The following is a 19,773-nucleotide window of genomic DNA, read 5'->3' as shown; positions in this document are numbered from 1 at the left end:
TCTTATTATTATATCTTATCTTATCTTATATGCTCCTACGAATAACAAAAATTGATCCATTGAAATCACTCAAATGGGAATATCTGATATTCGTCCTCCATCAAATTATCCAAAAGCTCTATTGTTACTAAACAAATTGGTTAATCGTTTACATGATCAAAATTCTTATGAATTATATCGTTCCGAATTAATGAAATATGTTTCTTCCGGTCAAGCTGTGGAAGTAAATGACCTTGAGAGTTACTTTATTCCACATCATGCTGTTTTTCGTTCCGAATCAACATCTTCTCCTGTTCGTATCGTGTTCAACGCTTCTTTTTCCAGATCTGGCCGACCTCAAGAGATTGACGATGATAAGTTGCTGGAAATAGTGGAATCAAACCCGAGACAAATTTAAAACACGATAAAAACACGATGTCTTATCTTTATCATTTACCAACACATCTTGACGAAAGACGCGAGAAATAAATTGTATATTTTAATATATATTAATTATCATTATAATTATTAATAAATCACACAATTAAGACAAAAAAAATCACACCTGAATTAAATCAAAATAAATACAAGTGATGATGATCAAAACAACAATTCTTGCCATATTAAATGTGTGTAAAGTAGTGCGGAAACCAACAATAAAATCAATGGGAATGATTGCTGTAGCATTATTGCTTTGCCACAATATTTGATTTCTTCTTCCTATTAATAAAATGATAACAGTGAAAAAAAAGAGGCAAACATTTGATCATACCTGTTCATGTTCTTTGTGACATACATCTGGACCTTTACGAAACTTTTCCGCACGTGACATTTCACATGCTTCATCTTCTGTTAATTCACATTCTTTCGGTTCAAAACGGGCTGAATTTTCAAAACAATGACATGTTTTTAATAGTACCAATAGGATAAGATTTGAATGTGGAATATTTTGCACATAATATGTCCTATTTATAGAATATATGAAAAAAAATCATCATTAATAATAATCATTCGATGAATGATGAATCATACACTAATTACCTTGTACAGATACCGGGTTCACATGTATAGGAATATTTACGTGTTTGATTACTAAAGCTAATCAATTCATATAGATTGAATTCTTTATCGCATGGTTTTGGATTACTTTTGTTGAATTTTATGTCGAATGAATCGGCTGTATGTTGAGCAAATCAGAAATCAGAAATAAATAAATTATGATACTGAATTCATCGTAATCAGATTTAGGCTTACTTTCATAATCCGTTTCCTCCATACTCATGGCCATGTCGTCATTTAGAGCCAATGAATAATTGTTGAATAATAATGTTAAATAAGTAATGATGTTTGTTGCAAGCCACGAAAAAATTTGTTTAGCATGATTCCACGGTGTTTGTAGCCAATTTGAAGCCGATGTCCAAAACGGTGTTATCCGAATACAGATTGCTTGATAATCATATAGTTTAGTTCGACGATAGATTTGTTCATGAACCATATTCTCAAACAGATCATCATTGATTTCACCCAGGAAAAGGCCAGCATGTTGATAAATGTCACTGACAATAACAAAGCCATTATTATCCAATACAAAACAATTGATTTCATCCGAAAGACAATTCAATTTATAATGATCGGCAATTTTGAAAAATGTTGAATAAAATGATGAATAATTATATTGGACACCGACAACAGCCACTGTTTCGAAAATTAAAAACCAGAATTATTTAATGTTCGATTTGAACAGAAAAAAAAATCATACCTGGTGCACTCATTTTTCCGCTACCAACGAATATAGCATGACTGGAAGTAACAAGAAAATTCGGCTCTTTATAGCCGGCTTCAAACGGTATCGAATATACGAATGCTTTACTATCATTATAATAGAAATCGACCGCTCTACGATAATAAACTTCATCGATTGATCGTGAGAATAAATCATTATCTGTCTTATTATCAATATCATTGTCATCGACTGTTTTGAATCTTGTCATTCCACTTCTTGTCGATACGAATGCACTGGCAATATCGATGGTTTTTTGACTGAAACAAAAATAGTATTGACCATCACCAATCACAAATCAAGCATCTTTTCAGATTTATACTTACTCTTGTTGATTGAATTGAAGGCTGAATTTACTACATTCTTCGAATGTATGTGTCATTTTTGCATCGAATATTAAACTTTGAATAAGATCCTTGTCACCTAGAAATAAGAAATTCTAGACCTTAGTTAATCGATTTAAAATAGATGCCTCACATGTAACATTATCATAACGTCGTGGTATTGGCATCGATGTTTTCCATACGAACGAATTAGTGGCCAAATCATAATTGAGAAATTGTAGTATAGCATCTTCCGGTGTTCTAGGCACAATTCCGGATAATTTATGAGGACTTTCGCAATAAATCCAATCCGGATGAATACGCCAATTATTTCCCTCAAAAAATCGTGTGAAATTTTCTCGTTTTGATTCACTTTTCAAATCCACTTGACCTTTAAATCGATAAGAGCCATATGGTTCTGGCAAAACAATTGCAAAACTAAATGGTGTATTATCGATTTTTCCATAGAAATAATGTTGCAACTTGAAAACTGGTCGTTTCTGTAATACAAAAAAAAACATCAATTATATTCAAAAAATAAGCGAATCTCACCATAAAATCCAGATGTGTTTTGATGAATATTTTTTGATGGCCTATCTTTTCATCAATCATTTCATTGCGGACAGTATTTATGATCGGATCCACCCACTATGATAAATATTCGAAATAAATAATGATAAGCTTGTGAAAATCATAATATTGTATTATTACTCGTGATTTGAATGTTTCATTGGAAATTTCCACTTCGTTTAAATCAATTGATGTATAATATGGTTTCAGCATGTCTTGGAACTGTGAAATATTAAATATATTAGTATTAAACATGGTGGTCTTGTAAAATCACATACGATTGGTCGGAAATCAGGATGATAAAGCACTTTACCATTGTTGGTCAGCATAAAAGAATATCCATTTACTCCTAACTTTTTACAAAAGAAATTTTTTTAATCAACAAGAGAAAAAAAAATCCAAATACCTGATAAGAAGAAGCAGCTTTTTCAATTTCACGTATGGGAACATCGATACCGGCTACGCCATGTAATTGAGCGATTCGTATCTAACCGAATAGATTATAGAAATTTATATCAAAAAAATGCATCAAGATTAAATACCGATTCAGGATCAGAATCTTTGTACACATTTTTGACCAAAATTTTTCGTGTAATATTCTAATGGAATAATAAATAATGAGCAATATTGAAGAGAAAAACATACACCAAACTTACTATATATTTACGATGATTGAAAACAGGTGTCGATAATGTTACTCGTAATGGTATTTTCTATAAAATTTACATTAATGAAATTCAATTATACAATCAAACCAATCAACAATAAACCTTTTTTCTTTCAGGTAATTTTGCCATTTCATGTTCAATATTCGAACGTCTTTGGCGAAGAATATCAACATTATTCATGATGCTATTAGCTGTTTGCTGTAAATGTGATGCTGCTGCCGCTGATAACGGAAGATCTTCATCGACAATCACTTCGGTAACATAAGTTTCATTCACTTTTTTCTCTTCATCATCTTCTTCTTCAAGTATCGGTATCGGTTGTTGTTGCATTTGTTTGAGGAATTTCATTTTCACTGCTTTTACTGTGTTTGTGTGTGTGTGTGGAAAAATTAATTATTGAAAAAACTAACTTCGCATTTTCAAAGTTACCTCGTTCTTCCCATATCCAATCGGTTAATTGAATTTCCTGTAATGTAGAGAAAATCAAATTTAATTTTTATTTGAATTTGAATTTTTCTTATTGATTAATTACCGAAACTGGTGCATAAACGGGTGTCCATGTAAAAAATCGTTGAGCTGATAATACTAATGGTCGACTCATGACCGGTATATATTGTTGAACCTGTTCCCTAACTTCGGCTAGATTTGCGACTTGAGCATAAAATCCACGATTATTACAGGCCATCCAATATACTTCCTGTATCTGTGTAACTTCACGGCCAATCACATAGGTGAATACACGAATTTTAGCATTATGGTTGTATTTGAGGAAAATATGTTCATATGTTTCTGGTGCACCATCCGTTATCAACATAACGGCCTGATTACATTGAGCACCTTTCTTTTGTTTTTCAAACTTTGTAAAAAAAACAGAAAAATTATTAGATTGAAAAAAGAAATTTCCACATAAAAATCTTACATTATTAAGCACTTTAAAGGCTTCAATGAAACCCAATGTAAAATTGGCTATATCGGAAGTTTTGAAACCTTCCAATTGATTTTTAATTGCCTTGTTTAGAGAAAAGTTGCATTCAAATGTTTGAATCCATATTTTTTTCTTGCTTACCCGAATATTTCGTTTGGTAGCCTGAACCATTCGATCAAAACATTTGTTGACATATTTTATTTCGTTTGTGAACTATAATGTATGTATGTATGATGAGATGAAATTTAAAATTGTAAAATTTCTATTATAAACCAAACACACCTTTAAAACCTGGACAAAATCATCTTCGGTAAGTGTGTCGAGAATATTGAATACAACATTTTGTGCAATATTTTTTCGTAGACCAGTCATCGATCCACTAGTGTCTAATAGAATCACAATATCTTTTGGTGATGCTGCAGCTTGTATATACCATTGTCGCATACGACAATCATAGAGGTCGGGTGTTTTCGTTGTCGAATCACCGGCAAGTTTCCATTGAAATGCTTAATGATGAAATTAAAATGAGTGAAATTAAAGTCATATCCATTGTTATTACCCGGATATTCACGTAGAAATCCTTTGCTTGAGCAGAAAAACTGCCATGAAAGTGATGAATCATAAGCAAGATTATTGATAAAAGTTTCTGCCAATGTTTCGGTCCATTGTATATCGTTTTGTATATCGGAAGCTTGCTAATGAATTTGAATTTTCAAATTTGATTGAATAGGAAACGACAAAAGACTTGACTTGACTTACTTCATAAACATTTATAGGCACATGAATGGCGCTATGTTGAAGATTGACTTTTGAATCTTCAAAATTAGGATGATGACTTAAGGCTAGTGATTGATAATTGTATAGATCTGGTACATTTGGTTCACCATAACGATCATCATAGATTCGTTTAACATTATAATAATTAACAACAGTGTCGCCATTTTTCTCTAGATAATCAGCCAGAAAAATTGATTATAGAAACACGAATCATTTAAAATAAATTTCTTACGATAGGCATATTTTTCGGCCAATTTTTCCGTCTCAATTGCAATACGTTCGGCTGCTTCTTGTTTCAAACTGAACATATTGATTAATTCTTGTCGCATATCATTCATTAATTTGGATGCATCAATCTGTTTAACTTCGGAACGATGTTTCTGGAAATTCTGTTGGTTTTTCATATAAATAAAAATACAAAAAAAAAATACTGATAAACACAATACCTCGCTTATTTTGGAGAAACAAGTTTTCTCATAGCCAATGTTAAGCATTTGGAGTCCAAATTTTTTGGCAATATCTTGGATGCTGTTGTAAAAAAAATTAAACACAAAAAAAACTCATTTGCGAAAACAATGACAATGATAGTTACGTTTTTTCATAGCATCGGATGATTGGAATTAAAACCGAGATGGACAGGAATAATAGGAAAAGTAAATTTCCCCGAAGCTGGCATTGTAATATTCGCATTTTTGTATAGACGATTATTTGATTTTATTTGTTTGGAAGCTTGCAATTTGATCAATAATTCAAATGATTTGATAACAACATATGATGGCAATTAGTGATGAAAGTGATCGGGATCCATTTGTTTGTTTTTTTTATTGACATTGATGGATAGACAATTTCATGGTTTATAATTGACAAATATTTCAGTTGGCTCGATGTGTTCGAAGTTATTCATTCATTCTATTATTTTCTTGAGATTTTCGAATGGTTGATTGATTCTCTCGGTCGGGCGATATATAATAATAATGTTCTCTCGACGAAATGAACTCGATCGGGTTCTGCGCAATCATTGTAGAACGATCCAAAGAATGGTTCAATATTCGAATATCGTATTATATAGCCATCAACAAACAGGCTTGAATTGTCAGCCCAGACGACGAAAAAGAAACAAAAACGAAAACGAAAACGAAAACGGCGGCGTTTTATTCTCTGACCATAAATTGGACATCTGTTCATCATTTCTTATAAAATAATGAGATAGTATCAACAAATTGTTTACATAATATGTTTAAATGATGAGTTTTTACATTATTAATCGAATCGAATATCGAATATTGGTTTATTGCCATCAAGATCAATGTTGCAAAAACAACATACATTATCTAACGGTAATCTAAGAATAGATTTTATTGTTGATGCATACGATGCTAAAATAAACATTGAAAAATATTGTTGGAAATAAAATTTGACATTGACAAACTAAACTTCCGTTGTCGAAACAAACATCGAAACGCACACAAAAGGTATAAATAGACGACTAATTGATGTTCATTTTGTCTATTGTCGATTAACAATTGTGATTACACGACCATATAAACGAATTATGTTTCGAACAAAATTGCTGTTTATCGTTTTGAATCTATTGGCCATTGGCCATTATAGTGAACAACTTGATTGTATGAATAATGGCAACAATGATAATGAAGATGAATGCATGAAAAGGTATAAAATTTGTTAATTTTTTTTTGTAAACTTGAAAAATTCAAACAATTAATTTGCAATTGATTTTAAGGTTATCATTATCACAACTAGCATCACATATCCAAACAAATGACCAATCAAATCAAAATAACAATCATAACATGATACGAATGGCGAATCAGAAAGAAATTGAAAAATTATGGCCAATCATTGAATTATATCGACGTAAATTATTCGGATCTAAACGTAATGTCAATCGAAATTTTCAGACACAAGGATGGTAAATCAAGCTATGAATATCAACAATCAATCATCATTTGAAATTGGTTTCATTTCACAATCAATCATCATCATCATAATCATCATTAAAAAATTTTATTTTTTATTGTAAAATACTAAAAGAGTAATATTCGAAGACAAAGACTGAGAAAGAGAGATGATAAAATAAAACGGAAAAAAAGATCAAGTCACTGAAATATATATGAAAAATGATGTTTGTATAAAGTGTGACACCAAGTGAATGAGATGAAATAATAATTCGAGAATCACTCACTGTTGTTATTGTTTTATGGGTGTGAAAAATGGTTTTATTCTTTATTCCATCTCCTTCTCTTTTCCTGTTGCTGCTATTCAACACACTCAACATTCATTCTTTACGTGGTCGTCGTTGTCGTGGTGATGAACGTAATTTGATTTCAGGCTCCGGTTCTGGTTCATCTTCTTCCTCATCTTCTTCAATTTCTTCTTCCTCTTCATCTTGTTTTTGTTCCTCAACATCATCTTCTTCCAATTCTTCTTCTTCTTCTTCTTCATCTATTTTATTGATCGAAGTTGTAGCTTGTTGTTCAGGCTATAGTCAGGATTTTGAAAATTATTTTTCAAATAAAATATTAAAAATTTACCATCTTACCTCATCTTCTGGTGGTGGTATATAATCCGGTTGTGGATGATCAGTTTTTTTACTATATGCTGGATCATAATCTTGTTGGCTAGAAGCTGGGGTATCTGAGGGTTTTTTCACAGGTGACACACAACAGAATGCAATGAATAATACCAAGGGTATACCAATGACAAATAGATAAACAGCCCACATCCATGGATTTTTATTGGCATATTTCATTGCTTTTACCACCAGATTATCGGTTGCTTCATCGCTAATCTCTTTTTTAATCTGATACGTTAATGATGATACATAGTTGGTTGTGTCTAAATCATCGGTTACTAATATATTATCGAAGGCAATATTATCCGAAATTGTCCATAATTCAAATGCAACTATAAAAAACGAAAATTTTTTTAGAAAAACTTCACCTTCAATATTCTCCAAATGTAATAATTACCAGCATCGATAGGAGCCATTGTTTTGAATGGATTAAGATCTTCATAGAAATCTGGATTTGGTATTTTTCTAGGCACCCATTTTCCTTTATAGGCAGGATTGGCAATCAATGGTGCCTTCCACTTGCCTTTATATTTAGGATTATCAATTAATGGTGCTGACCATTTACCACAACCGGCTAATGATGAACATTTTGGATTCGGTATTAATGGTGCTTCCCAATCACCATCCATTTCTTGATCCCAATCATCAGGTTTTTTTGCATCAGGATCGGCTATCATTTCTGGTTCATTTTCATCCCAATTATCCGGTTTGACTGCATTTGGATCAGCAATTTTTCTTGGTTGACTTTCATCCCAATCATCAGGTTTTACTAAAACAAAAAAAAATAATCAGAAATTCAATAATAAAAGTAAACAACATTTACCTGCATCTGGATCCGGAATTTTTTCACGTTCATCCCAATCTTCTGGTTTCGAATCATTCGGATCATCAATAGTTTTGGGTGGATTTACAGGTGGTTTAAAATCTTCAAGTAAGGAACCTTTTTGAGCATAATGTTTATCAACTGAAACTTGAAAGGTATTATCCGGATAAATTTCTAAACGAAATTGGTGCCAACGATTATCTTTGAAAACCTACAAAAAAAAGAATAATTTTAAAATTGAAAATCATTAATTAAACTCAACTAACCTCATCCAAATTAGTCACACTATTTGCTTTTGTCCAATGTTTCTCCGTAACAGTACCATTTTTGGGATTTTTATGGTTGAAAATAAAATGCAACTTATTCTCATTACCACACTTATCCGGGCCAAACATTATTGAATATTTGGATTTATCATTCAAATTCTGTAGATCACCTGATGGTACGGCCAATAGTTTTAGATAGGCACCACCACATTCTTGTCCATTTCGGAATTGAGCCTTAGTAGACAAATTTCGATTCATTTCTAAAATTCAATTCAATGCAATTCAATACAAACCTCATATTGCAAAATGAATGGTTTCGAGTTGAATTTATAAATTTTATCCAATTTTGCCGCATATGCATGATGACGGGTCTTACTTTTGGTTATAAGGGCTAAATCATCTATTATAAAGAAAAAATACATCGTACATAATAATTTGAATTTGTTTCATATATCGGGAACACAGCCAAAAAATCAAAACAAAAAAATGTCTATGTATGTGACACTATTTTTAGTTGTTAAACGACAACAAACTAAATCATTGTATCTGAATTATTTATTTTGCATCGATTTCGAACAGCAAAAGAAACAAAATTACGATAAGAATACTTTGAATATTATTATTTACCTTTAAGACGATCCTGTGTCTGTACTAGGCCCCATTCACCATCATATTTAAGATCAGATGAATCGGCTTTATGTGCAGTCGATTTATGCCAACGTAATTGAAATTTTTGTTCATCATCAAATGATTCATATAAGTATTGTTCATCAATTTGCGGTGTTACATAATCAATATGTTGTTGTTGTTCAGATGATCCATCATCATCTGAATCTGAAGTTACCGTTTCATCATGTTCTTGTCCATAACAAAAATTCTGATATGTAATTGTTAATAGTAATGATAGAATCAAACAGGAAATGTATTTTTTTCCCATTTGGAACAAATAATTTGGTGTTGATGTTTATTTAAAACAATTTTAAATAATAACAGAATAAAAATTAAAAACTTTTGACTGTACACAAAAAAAATTAAGAACGATGACTAGGATTAACTTGTTAAAAAACAGGAAAATGATTTGAATGTATGCGAATTTTTTGTCTTTATAATTCTTTCAAACGAATTTGATTTAATGGATGGATTTGATTATTTTTTAATTCGAAAAATCGAATATTCAAAACGATACAATGATTCACACATAACACGCACATCAATAGGAAAAGCGATTTTTTTTCACACAGCATAAAACGGGAAAAAGCGGCTTCATTTGTATGCAATGATGATGGCATGGATTCACATTCTATGACCAGAAAATGATGATTGAGAATTTTTTTTGTTTGTTTGTTTGTTCTGTAGAAAAAACGTATGCCGTTTACCATTATATACACACACACACACGCACAAACACAACAAATATATCACTCCCAACCAAATGTGCATCATTCCATTTTAGAATTAATTGTTTAGCCAGGCGAAGCGGTATATTTTTCTATCATCATCATCGGTAACGATGTTTATGAATGAAACCACCATAGTAGCAACATAGTATAATGTGTGTAGCCGAAAAATCAAATCATGATTTGCTGTATCTAAAAATTGGCTGCTTGCTTTTATCGTGTGATGTGATTATGATGGCGTGTCATAAGCAGAAAACAGAAAAAAATTTATTGCAATAGGCCCTATCAAAATATAACATATAATATATATATCGAATGACAACAATATAAACAGAGATGACATTTCTTTATTATATTAGTTTGGAAAGTTGAATTTTTTTATTTTGAATCTTAATCAAATTTAATATATTTTATCATGTAAAATTAGATTTAAAAAATTTTTGCTAAAAAATTTATTTGTCACAAGACCATTACTAGAGTTATATTAATCTTGTGATGATTCACATGGTTAAGTATCAGATCCAATTAACCAATTATCGATTGCCGGTAATTATTAGAAAAAAAAATTGAATAAAAATAGAAACTGAATCATAAATTATCGACACCAGATGACGCTACATGTATGTATATATCAGGTTAATTTTGATAAATAGTTGTTGAGTCGACGTAATACGAACCAGTCGAGTTGGCAGTCTCTTTATCGATCGATCTGGTGTTTATATATAAACGATATAAAAAGTAACGCTGAGTTCGTAATCGAGATTTTTCCACTTAAACCGGACAAAAAATTTCTATTTTTTTGCGTTGTAATTTTATTTTTGTTATTAAAGCGTTGATCAACTTTCTCTTCTTTTGAAAATTTGCGATTACATCACACCCTTCTTTTATTCAATCGCGCCTCTACACGAACAACATATTCATTCAAGTTGAAAAGTAGTGCTTTTCTTATACACGTGGCAGATTTTTATCTTTTGTTTTCATTTGAAGAATTTTTTTTTCATTGTTGAAGAAAATGGTAAAATCACAACGAATGCGTTTGGCCAATGAAAAGGCATCGAAAAATGTTGTGCTTCGTGGCAATGTACCCAAATCAGCGGTCAGTATCAAATGATTGATTTTTTGATTTTTCTTGAACTCAATACTTTTTAAATTATGATTTATAAAATAGGCATCGGATGAAAAATATCCAGTTGGACCATGGCTATTAGCATTGTTCATATTTGTCGTTTGTGGTTCGGCCCTATTGCAAATCATTCAAAGTATTCGAATGGGATGAACAACAACAACGTTATAAAATGAAATTTTTCCAAAAAAAAAATAAAAATAAAAACATCCATAATACACACCACCACCACCAAAGTTGCCAATAATGAAAATCAATGATCTATTTATGAAACAAAACAACAAAAACGGTACCAAAATCATTCCAATTTTACATAACATGTTGATACATCTTACACGCAAAAAAAAATTTTTATTTAGATAAATATGAATGTGACTAACACAAAAATGATGATGAATCGAATATCGAATACCGTTTATTATTATTCAAATTAAAAATTGTGAACCTGAATGTAAAATGTTTATTTTGCTATAAACCATATAATTTAATGATTAATGATGATGATTATGAAATAATGAATTGAAAAAAAACTTGATCATATATTTTTACTGCTGATTATTTTTATTCAGCCATTTCCACATCCTCTTGTTCGTCATCTTCGCCTTCCATTTCTTCACCTATATAATTTGAATATGAAGATAATGGGAAAAAAGTATGATTATAAATTGCAAATTAAGCAATTTTTCTCTTCAATTACCATCTTCATCACGGCCATGTTTTTTCGGTTTATATTGCCGTCCTGGTTGTCGATTTAATGGTACCTCAAATTCATTGTGTTGTAAACTAGCACGATAACTAATCAATGGTTGCCATTCATCATTATGAACACCGGGCAATGCTGTTTTTATATAACGATCCAGATAGGAAAGTCTAATGAGATGGAAAAAATGAAACAAACAAACAAACCAAAATTGAAAAATCCTAAACTTACACTGTCTTTTTATCAATCTTGATTAATTTATTGGAAAATTCAATGATTATCTCCAAGAATGGCAGATTCGGTGGTGGTCCCAATGGATTTTCCGGATTTTCCAATGTATTGAATGTAAAATGTATTCCTTCACGATGTAATGCCGCAATAGCATCTCGATTTTTCATATTATCCAAACCGAATGATAAAGCAAATCGTTTAGCTAATTCTTTCAGTGATTGAAAATTTTCATCTTGTTTAGTGAATGCATTGATATTGTTTGAACATTCGCTACGGAGATCCATGAATACGGATATTAATGCTGCAGCCATTGTTTTTGCGCATAAAACTTTATTAATCTCACGGATTTTTCCCAATGTATGTTTGATGATATCGCCATAATCATTGTAAAACTATGATAAAATCAATTGGATTAATTAAATCATATCAGCACATTGGTTTTGTTTTCCACTAACCTTGACATAATGTTTAATTACACAGGCAGCATGTTTAATCGGTATAACATTATAAACGATTAGCTTACAATAGCCTGCTAAAAAATGACGACGTTTATGTAGAATTTCAATGTTGGATTTTCTTGCATTCAAGGATGATTCTGTTTTTGGATATTCAAAACAATCAATTATTAATCAATTTTATGAAAAAAATAATTAATTTTACCTTCATCATTATCGACAAACACTCTGGTTGCAATGAAATTTTCAAGCTGTTTGATAAGCAATACATCCGGTTTGTATACAAGATGTGCGGTAGCCGGTGATTCCTGTTCCAAATGACGGCTAAATATGACCAATAGATCGCATATCGATACATAAGCCTATGAAGAAATAGAGTGAACAAAAATTTTTGAGAAAAAAAAATTCAACATCACATATCACATATATAGAATATCGAAACATACCTCTTCTTCAAGATCTGAACTATTATGATTCAATAGTGAACGAATTTCATGCATAAAATTATTCAATTTATTCTTGACAATCAATGCACGATCAACTGCCTGTCGTGATTGTGAAAGATGATGTAATTCCCATACAAGACTCATATGGCATGATATGATGGAAAATTTTACGGCCATAATCGGAATATATTCGCCTTCATGATTGGCCGTTTTGATCCAACGTTCAAAAATATCATCCCACAAATTCCAACCGGTCAAATCATGGCAAGCATAAAGAACGGATATTTTTTTCAGCTGTAAATTTACCATCAATTTTTCTTCATCCCCAGATGGATTTTGATTATAACGTTCAATAGCGTCTTTATATTTCGTGCAAATCGTATCGATCAATGTGCCTTTATAAATATTGACATTTTTACTGAAGGAAAAATTTTCATCATAAAGATATTCAAATGTTTTGGCTGCCACTTCCAACACTTCTTTGTCCGAATGAATGTCGACAATTTCATTGATCAATCGGAGAAGATTTTCGAGCTGATCTTTTTGTTTGGAGAAAACGTTTAGATCAAGATATTGTGGTATGGTCAACAAATTGGCAACTTTTTCCGGATCGGTTTTATATTTATTCAATAACATTGGCAACACTTGAATAAAATGTTCGGATATTTTCATTCGATCTTCGTGCAATGTTTTCTGTTCTTTTGAGGTCAATTGTTTTCGTTGTGGTCCACGGCCAACCGGTGAATCACAAGTGGATGCTTGTTTAATGGCACAGACCATAATTTCAATCAATGATGTTTCTTGGCGATCATCGAGAGCTTCTTCTTCAGGTCCAGGTTCTTCAATCATCAAATCGGTCATACATTCCCAATCCTTCATCATCGGATGACTTTCAATTAGACTATCGCCTAAATATGCTCCATGTTCATGAAGTTCACTTTCAATGTAGAATTGTATCAGATCTCGTATCAATAATGTATGTATGGAACGTTTTTTACCACGACGTGTTCGCAAATTAGCCGTTGCATTTTCATCCACTTGAAATAATCGTTCATTCAGAAATTCACCAGCAGCTTGTGCAACTGCACGATTTGTTGCATATACCAATTCATAGACATGTTCACAATCTTTATCGCTCAAGACATCAGGATGATGTTTATGAATGTTGATGACCAATTTTACAGCCATAACGGCTACTTCTGGTTCTTTATCCAACGTCATTGATACGATACGATCTTTGAATTTATTCGTAAATAATTCCATTTTTCTTGAGATCTCTTCACTTTCATACAATGGTAGCAAAGAATTGAGACATTTTAATCGTACATCACCAACCTTATCATGTAATGTCCAGCCAACATATTTCAGGTAGGAATCATCCAGAAATATTCCAGGCAAACGTTTCATCCAGATACCGATTTCATACATACAAATTGAACGTATTTCCGGGAATGTATCACGATAACGATGAACAAAGATTGATTTGAATAGATAGCCAAGCATTGTTTTGATATCTTCATTATTATCATCCAATTCTTTACGTTTACTCATCAACATATCTAATCGTTCACTTGAGCGTTTATTCATGTTGGCGTTTTTCTGTCGTTCAGCATCATATTGTCGTTGGGTATTGTCCAAATTGATACTTAACGTAAGGGCAACATCAACCAATGCTGTCATCAATTTCATCGAGCCCAGTGTCGCTGTATGACGAAAAGCTCGTACTTGCGAATCGGACAATCCGATCAATAATGATATAAGATTTTCCATTAAAAATTGATCATAAATAATCGAATACTGACATTGTCGAATCAGCGTGTGAATAAATTCACAGAAATTGGAGCGAAATTTTTTCCATTGAGGTCCATTCATAATTAGTGGATAATCACCCGTTTCTTCATCGAATTCATCCACCAGAGCACGAATAATCTGAGCATTATCATATGCTTGTCGCATTTGTGTTGTAATTTTTCCTTTGCAACCGGATGATCGAATAAAAAACTGCATCAAATGTATGATACCATTTTCACGATCTTGTCGATAGATTTCGATCCATTCATCGACGACAGATTGGAGAACAGAACGGCCTTGTCGTACAGTTTCATAAATACTATCGGATTCTTCTAAACTTGGTCGACTCGTATTCAATTGATCCAAATCTTGACGGTTAGTCGATGTACGGCCACCACCTGATGGTCGTCCCCTTGGTCGACCACGAGGTCTACCTCGTGGCTTTCGTGTACGAAAATCATCGTCATAAGTATCATTTGAATCATCATTTGTGATGGAAGCATCTGGTACATAATCTGTTATATTTTCATCAGAATTAAAACTTGAAGAATAATTTGGTTCACCATCACGGCTTATCCGTGGTCGTCCACGAGGCATGATTAAAAATTTTTATTCAAATTCAAATATTGATTAAAACGAAAACAAATAAATGATGTATAAAACAGAACCAAAAAAAATCTTTGTTTTTCAGCCTTAAGACAAAAATTTTCGAATTGAATTGACAATTGTGGAGGGAAACCAAACAACAAAACACTCATAATCGTCCCATTCATATAGGACGTAACTGAAATTATTTTTTGCATTTTTTTTCTCAGCCGAAAAAATCAATTTATCCATTTAGAAAAAAATGTTTTTATCAAAAAAAATACAATAAAATTGGTAGCAAAAAAAAAATTGAAAAAAATCAGAGAATGCGCTGAATAAATGAATGCATTGGCATTCAATTCTAAAATTTAGAAATTGTCAAATAATAAAAATTCATCTCAAGAAAAAAAATCATCATCAAAGTTTTTTAAACTTTTTAATCCATTTTTTTGTAATTATAGATTACGTGTGGCTAATTTATTATTAAGGGTATTAAAATCAAAAAAATTCCATAATAATCCTTCCTCCCCCTCCTCCTCATCATCCATCCTCGTTGTGATCACTCATCCATTCAGTTTTTTTTTCATATATATAGCAGCAGTTGTAACCTTGCCAACAAGCCAACAATGAACTTTTGCATGAATGAGCAACTACTACCATCACACACAATTACAGACAGACTGCCAGTTTTTTTTCTGCATCCAAACAATTTATTGATTCTCAAATTCTTCAGATATCAAAATCAAGCAGAATCCACATATACAGGGAATACAGAATCAAACACACACACACGAATGAGAAAAATTTGAGAACCACTTGTAAATATTAAAAACTGTAGAAAGTGTAGTGGCGCTGCTGCTGGTATTTTTAATGTCGCCGACACTGTGTGCTGACTGGTTTAGCTTTTTTTTTGTCATCAAAATATTCCTCTACTTCATCACTCCCACTTTCTTCCTCTCTCTCTCTCTCTCTGTGTGTGTGTTCGTGGACAACAAACAAGCCAGGTTCTCTTTTTTCTAAAATTATCATATCATCATCATTGATGATTTTCACATCAACAACTTGTCAATTTATAAAAATCCACATATTTTGATATTTTAGTCTTTTGTCATTTCCACTAAATTTTCACTATCCACCCCCGTTCATATACATTTGTTTATCAAATTTTAGGGACACACCAATATTATAGTTTTTTCTTATTCTTCGTAGGACCAGAATTTTTCGATAAACAAAAAACATTTTCCAATTATATCAATTAAAATAGAATAAAACACACATATATTTGTAAAGAGAATGGATGAAGAATATGATGCTATCGTATTGGGCACTGGCCTAAAGGTATGTTTATAGTGATGTGTGTTTTGTCTATACATCAAGATTTATCTATGCATTGTTCACTGTTTTTCTTTTTCGTTTTGAATAATAGGAATGTATCCTATCCGGTATGCTATCTGTATCGGGTAAAAAAGTTTTACATATTGATCGTAATAAATATTATGGTGGTGAAAGTGCATCAATCACACCAATGGAAGATTTATTCACTAAATTTGGTTTCGATGTTGCAAACAACATTCCCATGGAAGAATATGGCCGTTCAAGAGATTGGAATGTTGACCTAATTCCAAAGTTTTTAATGGCCAATGGTATGGGCGGTTCTTTTGTTTTTTATCTTTTAATTTTAATTTGCCTTATCCTTTTTCAAAACTTGCATAGGACAATTGGTTAAACTTTTACTTCACACTGGCGTTACAAGATATCTTGAATTTAAGTCAATTGAAGGTAGTTATGTTTATAAAGGTGGAAAAATCTATAAAGTACCAGCTGATGAAAAAGAAGCACTATCTTCAAGTAAATATTTATCAATCATTTTTTTTGTTTTATATATAATTATCATTACTATTATATTATTGTGTAATCATAGGTTTGATGGGTATGTTCGAGAAACGTCGTTTCCGTAGCTTTTTGTTATTCGTCCAAAATTTTAATGTTGATGATCCAAAATCATGGAGCAATATTGATCCACATAAAACTACCGCGGCTGAATTGTATCAATATTATAAACTGGAAAAAGATACCGCCGATTTCACTGGTCATGCATTGGCATTGTATCGAGATGATGAGTATGTATTATTGTATTCCACATGATTGTTATTTATAGAAAACAAATTCATCTTTATCCAACATAGTTATCTTCAAGAACCTTGTCTGGATCTAATCAATCGTGTTCGATTGTATAGCGATTCGTTATCAATGTATGGAAAAAGTCCATATCTTTATCCAATGTATGGATTAGGTGAATTGCCACAAGGATTTGCACGTCTTAGCGCTATCTATGGTGGAACTTATATGCTTGATAAACCGGTTGATGAACTTGTATTTGAAAATGGCCGTACTGTTGGTGTTCGTTCCGGTACCGAAACGGTCAAATGTAAACAAGTTTATTGTGATCCATCATATGTACTTGATCGTGTGGAAAAAGTTGGGCCAAGTTATCCGTTGTATATGTTTGATGAATCATCCGATTCCAAACACTAATAATGCACTTTCATGTCAGATTATCATTCCACAAAAACAGCTTGGCCGTAAATCAGGTAATTATTATATTTGGATTAATAGTGTTAAATTATGATTAATAATGAAATGAAACATTTATGATAGATATCTACATTTCGTTGGTATCATACACTCATCAAGTGGCATCTAAAAATTGGTTCATTGCTTTAGTCAGTACCACTGTTGAGACTGATAATCCAGAAGCAGAAATTTTACCTGGTTTAACATTATTGGGACCGATCAAACAAAAGTATGATGGGTTAATTAAAATGTGATATTTAATTTTATTTAATTTTCCTTTCTTGCTAGATTTGTAACCGTAAGCGATCTTTACAAGCCCAAAGATGATGGCAAAGAAAATCAGGTTTTCATTTCAACATCATTCGATGCTACATCACATTTCGAGACAACTTGTTCCGATGTATTGGACATATTCCGTCGTGGTACCGGTGAAGATTTTGATTTTAGTAAAGTTAAACGAGATTTAAATGATGACATGTAAAAGATGATTACTTTCAAAATGGATAGGAAACCAAAAACAAAACAAAAAAAAAAATCAAATCAAATCATACATATTTACCGAAAAAAAACTGGGAAATGGCAGAACAAACAAAATAAAATAAACAGATTGAAAATAAATAAATTCATCGAATTTCTTTTATTCCAAAACAAATTTTATTTTCTTTTTGTTGTTCATGAACGAAACATAATGATAATAATAATAATAATTTGATTTAATTTTTAAAGTTAATTGAATAAAATCAGAGTTGCAAAAATTATTATATTACAAGAATTTAAAATTTTTACCACACGTTATCTGTGTACAGTGCGATATTGACATTGGGCTTTTTTTAAACTAACAATAAGAATAACCTCGTTATTTTTTTTTTTTTTTTGTTTATCCAAAATGGAATCAACAAATCCAAATAATAATAATAAAAAGTTTAAAATTACTGATGTAAGTATATTGATAGAGATAAATAACTTTGAAAATATTCAATCACAATATTAATATTCGTCTCTCTTTTCTATAAAGTTGCCAATTTATACATCTTGTTGTAAAAATAAACGAGCATCAACACCGAAAGAAGAGCCGGCAAACATTCTCGAACCATATGTGAGCGATGCTCGAAAAGAAATCGAAACATTCATTGGTCCACAATTTGCCGATTCTTTTAAACGTTTCGGTGAAATCATGGCCACATCAAAAGCACATACATATGGTATGATATTGTCTAAATTTGACTAGAATTTTTTTTAAATTCATTTCATGTTATTGGGTACAAAAAAAAATCTTAGAATTAATCGAAACAGTTCGAGATGAACAGAATGCAGCTGTACGTGCTACATTCATTACATCGGCTGCATTCATTGGATATTTATTGGGACGTCGTGGTTTTTTCCGTCGTACATTTATGGCTATGATTGCTGCCGGTGCAGCAGCAGCAACATGTGAACCTAAAATGGCTCGTGATTATGCTGAAGTTAGCTTTGAATTGGCTAAAAGCAAAATTTCCGAAACATACCATCAATACGGAGGTATAAAAGACAAACCATTTTTTCCACATATACCAAACATTTATGATTGATTTTCTATTCTTTTTTAATCAATTAATTAAAAAAACCATACAGGTCCTGATCTGATGAAAAATATTAAGCTACCGGAATTTGGTTTTACCAGTGCTACTGATGATAGTAATAAGAAACAATAATTCTTCTTGGAAAACAAACAAACAAAATTCATAAAATAAAATTGATCCTACTTTGTTGTATAGAAAGTACCGCATT

The 19,773-nt window shown here is 31.6% G+C and overlaps 7 protein-coding genes across 8 annotated transcripts; 4 read left to right on the top strand and 3 right to left on the bottom strand.

Moving 5' to 3' along the window:
- Positions 1 to 460: 460 nt before the first annotated feature.
- On the bottom strand, positions 461 to 6,068 carry LOC124492589 (voltage-dependent calcium channel subunit straightjacket). The gene is made up of 24 exons (XM_047055517.2): positions 5,615 to 6,068; positions 5,469 to 5,550; positions 5,255 to 5,411; positions 5,005 to 5,192; positions 4,805 to 4,940; positions 4,528 to 4,751; positions 4,387 to 4,458; positions 4,240 to 4,329; positions 3,853 to 4,176; positions 3,750 to 3,786; positions 3,423 to 3,682; positions 3,309 to 3,365; positions 3,195 to 3,251; positions 3,059 to 3,139; positions 2,931 to 3,005; positions 2,794 to 2,874; positions 2,635 to 2,730; positions 2,237 to 2,582; positions 2,086 to 2,182; positions 1,739 to 2,019; positions 1,234 to 1,674; positions 1,021 to 1,156; positions 752 to 944; positions 461 to 699 (listed from the first exon to the last, which is right to left on the bottom strand). Exons 1-24 carry the CDS (start codon positions 5,710 to 5,712, stop codon positions 580 to 582), a joined length of 3,729 nt encoding a protein of 1,242 aa, XP_046911473.2. The 5' UTR covers positions 5,713 to 6,068; the 3' UTR covers positions 461 to 579.
- Positions 6,069 to 6,417: 349 nt separating this feature from the next.
- LOC124492594 (uncharacterized) lies at positions 6,418 to 7,569 on the top strand. Its single transcript, XM_075732513.1, has 2 exons — positions 6,418 to 6,693; positions 6,764 to 7,569. Exons 1-2 carry the CDS (start codon positions 6,575 to 6,577, stop codon positions 6,954 to 6,956), a joined length of 312 nt encoding a protein of 103 aa, XP_075588628.1. The 5' UTR covers positions 6,418 to 6,574; the 3' UTR covers positions 6,957 to 7,569.
- Positions 7,032 to 10,429, bottom strand: Cnx99A (Calnexin 99A). 2 transcript variants are annotated; one of them, XM_047055522.2, is made up of 7 exons: positions 9,332 to 10,429; positions 8,998 to 9,104; positions 8,705 to 8,938; positions 8,439 to 8,649; positions 8,013 to 8,384; positions 7,583 to 7,947; positions 7,032 to 7,522 (listed from the first exon to the last, which is right to left on the bottom strand). In XM_047055522.2, exons 1-7 carry the CDS (start codon positions 9,639 to 9,641, stop codon positions 7,319 to 7,321), a joined length of 1,803 nt encoding a protein of 600 aa, XP_046911478.1. In that variant the 5' UTR covers positions 9,642 to 10,429; the 3' UTR covers positions 7,032 to 7,318. The 2 variants fall into 2 exon arrangements, with proteins under 2 accessions (XP_046911478.1, XP_075588613.1); XM_075732498.1 differs by having other exon boundaries at positions 8,013 to 8,327.
- Positions 10,430 to 10,805: 376 nt separating this feature from the next.
- LOC142597641 (stress-associated endoplasmic reticulum protein 2) lies at positions 10,806 to 11,674 on the top strand. Its single transcript, XM_075732519.1, has 2 exons — positions 10,806 to 11,197; positions 11,270 to 11,674. The coding sequence occupies exons 1-2, from the start codon at positions 11,114 to 11,116 to the stop codon at positions 11,375 to 11,377; spliced, it is 192 nt and encodes a 63-aa protein (XP_075588634.1). The 5' UTR covers positions 10,806 to 11,113; the 3' UTR covers positions 11,378 to 11,674.
- Positions 11,662 to 15,578, bottom strand: SA1 (stromal antigen). The gene is made up of 6 exons (XM_047055521.2): positions 13,057 to 15,578; positions 12,816 to 12,972; positions 12,611 to 12,750; positions 12,156 to 12,547; positions 11,922 to 12,094; positions 11,662 to 11,841 (listed from the first exon to the last, which is right to left on the bottom strand). The coding sequence occupies exons 1-6, from the start codon at positions 15,442 to 15,444 to the stop codon at positions 11,786 to 11,788; spliced, it is 3,306 nt and encodes a 1,101-aa protein (XP_046911477.1). The 5' UTR covers positions 15,445 to 15,578; the 3' UTR covers positions 11,662 to 11,785.
- Positions 15,579 to 16,058: 480 nt separating this feature from the next.
- Positions 16,059 to 18,761, top strand: LOC124493011 (GDP dissociation inhibitor). The gene is given in 8 exon segments (XM_047056045.2): positions 16,059 to 16,770; positions 16,859 to 17,075; positions 17,146 to 17,280; positions 17,354 to 17,552; positions 17,619 to 17,913; positions 17,915 to 18,023; positions 18,091 to 18,235; positions 18,295 to 18,761. Coding segments are annotated over 8 exon segments (1,338 nt in total). The 5' UTR covers positions 16,059 to 16,725; the 3' UTR covers positions 18,488 to 18,761.
- A 43-nt stretch (positions 18,762 to 18,804) lies between these two features.
- Positions 18,805 to 19,766, top strand: Mic26-27 (MICOS complex subunit 26/27). The gene is made up of 4 exons (XM_047054398.2): positions 18,805 to 18,943; positions 19,022 to 19,208; positions 19,285 to 19,524; positions 19,618 to 19,766. The coding sequence occupies exons 1-4, from the start codon at positions 18,893 to 18,895 to the stop codon at positions 19,695 to 19,697; spliced, it is 558 nt and encodes a 185-aa protein (XP_046910354.1). The 5' UTR covers positions 18,805 to 18,892; the 3' UTR covers positions 19,698 to 19,766.
- The last annotated feature ends 7 nt before the right edge of the window (positions 19,767 to 19,773 follow it).

Source organism: Dermatophagoides farinae, chromosome 1 (assembly GCF_024713945.1).
Source record: "Dermatophagoides farinae isolate YC_2012a chromosome 1, ASM2471394v1, whole genome shotgun sequence".
NCBI classification, from domain to species: Eukaryota; Metazoa; Arthropoda; class Arachnida; order Sarcoptiformes; family Pyroglyphidae; genus Dermatophagoides; species Dermatophagoides farinae.
This window is presented reverse-complemented; position numbering and strand designations above follow the sequence as displayed.

Bases quoted from the DNA above. Each gene is read 5' to 3' on its own strand.
- LOC142597641 (XM_075732519.1), top strand. From the start codon at position 11,114: ATGGTAAAATCACAACGAATGCGTTTGGCCAATGAAAAGGCATCGAAA. The intron at 11,198-11,269 runs GTCAGTATCAAA...TTTATAAAATAG, and splicing joins GCAATGTACCCAAATCAGCG to GCATCGGATGAAAAATATCC.
- LOC124492594 (XM_075732513.1), top strand. From the start codon at position 6,575: ATGTTTCGAACAAAATTGCTGTTTATCGTTTTGAATCTATTGGCCATT. The intron at 6,694-6,763 runs GTATAAAATTTG...ATTGATTTTAAG, and splicing joins GAAGATGAATGCATGAAAAG to GTTATCATTATCACAACTAG.
- LOC124492589 (XM_047055517.2), bottom strand. From the start codon at position 5,712: ATGCGAATATTACAATGCCAGCTTCGGGGAAATTTACTTTTCCTATTA. The intron at 5,412-5,468 runs GTATTGTGTTTA...AAAAACCAACAG, and splicing joins GTTTCTCCAAAATAAGCGAG to AATTTCCAGAAACATCGTTC. The intron at 3,683-3,749 runs GTAACTTTGAAA...ACACAAACACAG, and splicing joins TTGGATATGGGAAGAACGAG to TAAAAGCAGTGAAAATGAAA.
- Mic26-27 (XM_047054398.2), top strand. From the start codon at position 18,893: ATGGAATCAACAAATCCAAATAATAATAATAAAAAGTTTAAAATTACT. The intron at 18,944-19,021 runs GTAAGTATATTG...TTTTCTATAAAG, and splicing joins AAAAGTTTAAAATTACTGAT to TTGCCAATTTATACATCTTG. The intron at 19,209-19,284 runs GTATGATATTGT...AAAAAATCTTAG, and splicing joins ATCAAAAGCACATACATATG to AATTAATCGAAACAGTTCGA.
- SA1 (XM_047055521.2), bottom strand. From the start codon at position 15,444: ATGCCTCGTGGACGACCACGGATAAGCCGTGATGGTGAACCAAATTAT. The intron at 12,973-13,056 runs GTATGTTTCGAT...ATTTCTTCATAG, and splicing joins GTTCAGATCTTGAAGAAGAG to GCTTATGTATCGATATGCGA. The intron at 11,842-11,921 runs GTAATTGAAGAG...CAAATTATATAG, and splicing joins ACATGGCCGTGATGAAGATG to GTGAAGAAATGGAAGGCGAA.
- Cnx99A (XM_047055522.2), bottom strand. From the start codon at position 9,641: ATGGGAAAAAAATACATTTCCTGTTTGATTCTATCATTACTATTAACA. The intron at 8,385-8,438 runs GTAAATGTTGTT...TTTTTGTTTTAG, and splicing joins AATTCCGGATCCAGATGCAG to TAAAACCTGATGATTGGGAT. The intron at 7,523-7,582 runs GTAAGATGGTAA...TCCTGACTATAG, and splicing joins TACCACCACCAGAAGATGAG to CCTGAACAACAAGCTACAAC.